This window comes from Apteryx rowi, unplaced genomic scaffold, assembly GCF_003343035.1.
Source record: "Apteryx rowi isolate R43461 unplaced genomic scaffold, aptRow1 scaffold_149, whole genome shotgun sequence".
Taxonomy (NCBI): domain Eukaryota; kingdom Metazoa; phylum Chordata; class Aves; order Apterygiformes; family Apterygidae; genus Apteryx; species Apteryx rowi.
The window spans coordinates 1,110,112-1,116,015 of record NW_020447741.1 but is presented as its reverse complement, the minus strand read 5'-3'; the positions used below and the strand labels follow the sequence as shown (position 1 = coordinate 1,116,015).

General features: G+C 47.5%; 1 protein-coding gene across 1 annotated transcript in view; it reads right to left on the bottom strand.

Annotated features, from left to right (window-relative positions):
• The window catches only part of GATA6 (GATA binding protein 6), an 18,153-nt gene that overhangs the window by 9,786 nt on the left and 2,463 nt on the right, over positions 1-5,904 (bottom strand). Inside the window, exons 2-3 of the mRNA XM_026058631.1 lie at positions 3,329-3,495; positions 15-140 (exon numbers count right to left, since the gene is read on the bottom strand). Of these exons, the coding sequence (XP_025914416.1) occupies positions 15-140; positions 3,329-3,495 (293 nt within the window). The remainder of the gene's footprint in view (positions 1-14; positions 141-3,328; positions 3,496-5,904) is intronic.

Genomic DNA, 5,904 nt, shown 5'->3' with positions numbered 1-5,904 from the left:
CCGCGGCCGCTTACCCCGTGCAGCTTCATGTAGAGGCCGCAGGCGTTGCAGACGGGCTCGCCCTCGGCGTTCCTGCGCCACAGCGTGGTGGTGGTGGTGTGGCAATTGGCGCAGGACAAGCCGAGCCGCCGGGACGAGGGCTAGGGGCAAGCACAGGGACACGCCAGCGTCAGCGGGCCAACAGCACCGAGCCCCTCAGGTCTTTAGCGATCGCGAAAGCGGAAAGGGACTTTAAAACACCGCGGCGGGGAGAGGAGCTTTTTTTATAGTATTTCTCGGCAACGTCCCCAAACTGAAAACTTATTATCCTCGTTTCAGAGGCGGGAAAACTGTGGTGAGGAGGTTGTGTGAGCCTGCAGCGCTGGACGGCTGTTGAGACCAGCAAGTATTGGCTCTTTCTCCGGTATGAAATATCCTCACTGCGATTTCACCAAACCGGGAAGAAGGTGGATTATTTCCGCGCTGCTTCTCCGGGCTGTTTAAAGCCCTCTCCCCCTCAAACGCTGCCGCTCCGGAGCCGCTGTCAACACTCCTGGCTCACCTGAGAAGCCGGGGCCGCGAGCGGCACGCTTCTGTTCGGACAGGCCAGAGGGGCCGAGGACGGCTTTTGTGGGGGAGAGAGCGTGAAACAGTGCCAACTTCGTAAAACAAATTTTTTTTTTTTTTTAATCATGGTACATTTTTATCACCGTGCGAAAACCAACATGCCCCAGCAGTGTGTTTTACAGAGCAGAGCTTTCCCTCAGCCCTCGGTCAGAAAAGCTGGGGTGCGACGGCAGGGGCCACATCGCAAACAAGCCATTTATGACGCTCTTCCGTGGAGTTTGGAGCCAAGGTGAAGCAACCTTGTATCAGAAATAACCATATAACCCCGAGCTTTATGGCTGCAAGCTGTATATCATAAGTGAAGGCAGTCCTCATAAACATGTGCAATGAAGGTGACTGGGTTATAAAAGTTCCTATAACAAGTGATCTCTTTTACGTTCATCTCCAGCAAAGAATTCCAGCCACATCGTAAATCTATTATTTTTCAAAGTATCGCATTGTCAAAAAAGTATAAAAAAATCCGTCACTAGCTCGGTGTCTGGCAGCTGAACAAGTTTACATGGAGAAGTCAGTTGTAGAGAATTGCATTAAGCTTGCTCTGACTATAAAGCGCCTATAACTGAAATTACTGACTTAAGGGTACTATGCCCTTCCTCTTGAATCATTTACTGCTGGGCTGTTAGACATACTCGGTCACCTTTGATACTACAGTGCTGACTGCCACTTGGGAAACTGATAAAAATGTTTTAAGAATGAAGAATATTCCAGGGTAATAACCACATTTCTTCAAGCTTATCTGTTCAAGTTTCTTTAGCAGCAAACTGTCATTTTACACTGCAACTCAAAAAAAACTCTAGACAGAAAACATTTATTTTAATTTTGAGTCAGTAAGTCATTATTGAGAGCACGGAGATAAAAATGGCCAAATGTAATACAGACTGAAGGATATGGACATATTTTTTAATCTTAAAAAATCAATTCATGTTAAAAGAGAATATTTGATCTCATTAATAAATATACATGCACATTGTGTCAAAACAGTGCTCCTCAAATCAATACAAGTTTCATATGGATCAGGTAAAAAAAAAAAAGTTGGTCTTAACACATATGCTTCATTTTCTTTCTTTACAAGTAAAATGCTGTCAGACGATTCACCCTGTTAAATCTTTCTTTCTTTTTTATGCAATCTGGTATAAATCTTGATATATTTTATTTCTATAGCTTTTGTCCATTCCTGTATCTAAACAAACTTTTTTTTTTTTTTTTTGGCAAGTTTTGAAGCTAGAATGACTTTTCTGCTGCAGGAATTTTATCAGAAACTTCAGGGAAATCCAAACACGTTCAGCATTTTAAAAACATTTTCCCTTCTCACCTACATATTTCCAACTGTACGAACACTCAGTCATGCTTGATTTATAGTTATGGCCAGTATACTTGGTATGGGTTGTTACACAGAACTATTTCAGATGTATTTAGCTGAGGTGTCAGGCTGTGGTTTGACTGCGTTTTCGCCTCCTTACCCTCATTAAAAAAAAAGACAGGAAAGAAGCACAGAGCCGCCAGGGCCGGGTATCAGCTAGTTTCAATCTGCATTGGGCCAAGGTGCCGCAGGCAGTCGAGCTCCAACACTTCCCACGAGCAGCAGACCCGGCCCAGCTGCGGCATTTGTCCCTGTTAATTAGATAACACCCAGCGTAATGAAATTGGCTGGATGGGCAGCTGCAAAAAAATGGGCACCCAGCAGTAATTAGCTTCTGGCTTAAAGTTGAATTAACCGTCCGGCTCAAAGGCACGGCTTTGAACGGATACGGGGCTGGTCTGTGGACGCTTGCTGCCTGTCCTGATTATTTGGTGTTTGCTTTCTGTGCGCTCCCGTAACRAGGCTGAATTCAAACCGCTGTGAAATAAAGGACGGGACATGTTTTAGTGCTATGAAAATAGGACTGGAGCGAAGCAGCCGGCGTGATTGAGAGGGTCTTGAAAGGCTGATCAGTTTGATACAGTCTCCGTACACAAGGGTCCAAACATCAGCTCGGATTATACTGGCGTGATTTATTGTAACTCACTCGGTAACAGCCATTACTGCGGAGAGTATTCTTTTTCTTTGCTGACCTCCTCCCAGATTTGCTAAACATAATGTGYGGTTCCCGCTCGTTAAATTTTCTCCTCGCCTATTCAGTGCCAGCGTGAGTTATAAACAGGGGTGCTGGTTTGTGCTATTTATTTCCCCCCCCTAGTTTTAGGGGTATATTTTTAGACAAATTGCCTCTTGTTTCTTCAGAGTAAAACAAAACAAAGGCTATTATCATTGTTTAAACAATTGGTTTTCTTTGAATTATATACAAAACTTGCTTACATTCCCAAGGATCGAGCTCTCGGCAAACAAAGCAGGTCTGGAGAAATTCCTAGCCCTCTGAACAAACAATATCCAACCTTGGATTTTTTTTTTTTTTTTTTTTTTTTTTTTTTGGAAACTTCCAACATTTGCAGCATGAATCCCTTCAAAACCAGTGGCAGGGGCCGGCCAGCTCAGCGAGCGAGGCCGCACATTGCTAACCCGCGGGGCAGAGCCCGATCTGGCCGGCGCGCGGCCTAGCCGCAGGCCGGGAGCTGAGCGCCGCCGGCGGCTCTCTTGCTGCGCCACGAGCCGCAGCCCCCCGCGCGGGGATTTAATTTCGCAGCCGGGGACGGGGAGGGGAGGGGGATCACCGGGATGCTGCGGCCCGAGCGCGTCTGCCGTGGCCCGGGCCAGGGGGCTGCCTCCCCCCTTTCCTGCACTCACCACTCTCTTCTGGGGTTTGATGAGGGGCCGGCTGAGGCCGTTCATTTTGGTGTACAGCCCACAGGCGTTGCACAGGTAGTTGCCAGTGCCGTCCCTCCTCCACAGCGGGGTCTGGATGGAGCCGCAGTTGACGCACTCCCGGCTCTCGGACAGGTCCTCCAGCAGCTCTGTGCAGGCAGGGAGCAGAGGGGACACTGGGTTGGGCACGGCTGGCACCGCTGCACCCCGCGCAACCCCCCCATGCAGCCCAATGCAGCCCCCCGCGCAGCCSTGCGCAGACCCCCGCGCAGCCCTGGCCCCACTGGCGTGGGACACGGGCAAGCACTGGGAAACCGGCACCGGCTCGAGCGACAGGCACTGGCARTCCTGGGAAAAACCACCCCCCAATGCTGGTCACAGCACAAGGATTGTTATTAAAAATCTTCCTCCCCCTCTCCTTTTTTTTTTTTAATCACACCAGGCTCGGTCCCATAGAAAATAAGAGCGGCGCCGGTGCTCCGCCAGCTTTGGAGGGGCTCGAGGAAAGGACTCTGCAGCCCCCCTGATCCGCATCCCCTCGGGCACCCCCCTTGTTCCCCGGCACAGGATTTTGCCCGTCCAAAATCTGGCTGAAGTTGCACAGGGGCAAATCCCCTGGGGCTGTTTTGAGCAGAGCTGGTGGCAATGGCCAGTCCCAGGAAAGAGCAGCAAAGATGAGCGAGGAGTGAAACACCCAAGCTGGTGCCCTCTGAGCAGAGGGTTTTTTTTGTACTTTACTGTTTTGGGGGAGCAGAGGGTGTTACTCAAAATTCTCAGGTTTCCTGCCAAAATACCCAGCTTTCAAAGCCCACCTGGGGACTGAACTGCAACACCACCGAAAGTGGTGTTTTTGCCAAATATTTCTCTGGGTCAGGGCTGGGCAAAGAGTTTTGTTGTATGAGATTCTTATTTTAAATGCTTTGCCACTAGTAAAACTTCAATTCAAGGGGCATGTTTTGCGAATCTGCCTTTGCTAAGTCAGCAACGGGAACGACCACTTCAGTTCGTTTATTTGTTCAAATTCAACCTCGTTGTTAGGAAGCAGAGGAAATGGAAAAATAGGTAGTATTCTACCACCCTGCTCTGGTAGCTCCTGAACACTGAAAAAAAAAGGTCTGCATGTATGGCAAAGAATAAAGAGAACCCACCTATAAAAGCAAACACCTTCACCCCTGCAAATCTTTATATTCTTGTTCTGACTCACCTCTCCACATTTTGGAGGAAAAATAAATGAGTATTTTACATATACCGTTCTAGGCTGTGCAGCAATAATTTAAAGGGAGTGTTTCAATTTCTGCAACAGCTTTGGAGTTCAGGAGGAGAAAGTCTGATACAGAATTACAGCTTCCTAATTGCTTTTTGCTCCCTTTATCCCTTCTGCTACCTGACTTAATTCATCCTTAGGTTATTCTTTTGTTTCGCTTATTAGCTTTGTGCGCTGTAAAGTGAAAGAGATCTTGTAAATGTCAAGCAGCTTTCGATACAGAAGCTTGACGACGCTACACGTATTGAACTTAGAAAGAAACACGGTTTTGCCCGTACCCACCAGCCTACATTTCTCTTGTCCCTTCATTTGCAAAATATTACATGCTAAACAGGAATCGGAACACGGCAGAGTCCAGAGAGCACAGTTCAAATTACGTTGTCAGCTTGTAACTCTTAACACATCACTAAGATTTATTAATCTTTGCACTAAAAGCGCCATTGAATACTGTAATCAGTAAAATGCTTAAGGCTTCAAGGACGCGGGAAGTTAAACAGTTATTTGTCTCAACTATTTACTTTAAAGCGTTACCTTCATGCCTACAGAAAGAAATTCTGCCAGAAAGAAGTTCTGCCACGATAATATTTCTCGGGCCTTTTTTTAATATTTTCCCTTGGTGGTGAGAAATATATTTATCTCCAAGGAAAGCAAAATGTAGCGTTAATTTTAGATAAATATTTAGTACTTCTGCAAATACCGTTAAGAAAGCTGTTCAAACTGTCCAATATTCCGCCTTAAAAATATTGCGGGTGATTGCAGCAATTCGCACCGTTCCTGACCGCTGACACTATTATTTGAAAGCCGTGTTAGTGTGGCGTCGGCTTTACTGCCGAGGTTTAACTTGCAGAAGCAGAAAACTCTGGTGAGTTAGAAGCTCCGGGGAGGGGGGTGGCGGGTTTGCAAGTCTGATTTTCAAACGCGATGCAGCTCTCCCTACACCCAGTCGTCCCTTCGCCGAAGGGCTCATCTCCCTCCCTAGAGTTCCCAGCGTGGGAGCAGAAGGCACCGTCCAGGAAAAAGTAAGGAAGAGCTGCCTAAATCTACCGAAGAGGTCACGTACCGCGGTTAGCGACATCCGCATACAGTGGGGCTTATTATTGGAAACACCCAGCACAATAAATGTCATTATTATTCTTACAGCGAGCTACAAACGCGCGCCCATGGGGAACCTCCGCCGGAAACCTCGCAATAAAAGGACATTTGTCTCCAAGGGAAGGTCTTCAGGAGAAGCCCTCGGGCTAGACGGGCCGTTACTATACCCTCGCCTCTGGTTTATCAGGCGAGACGGACCGTG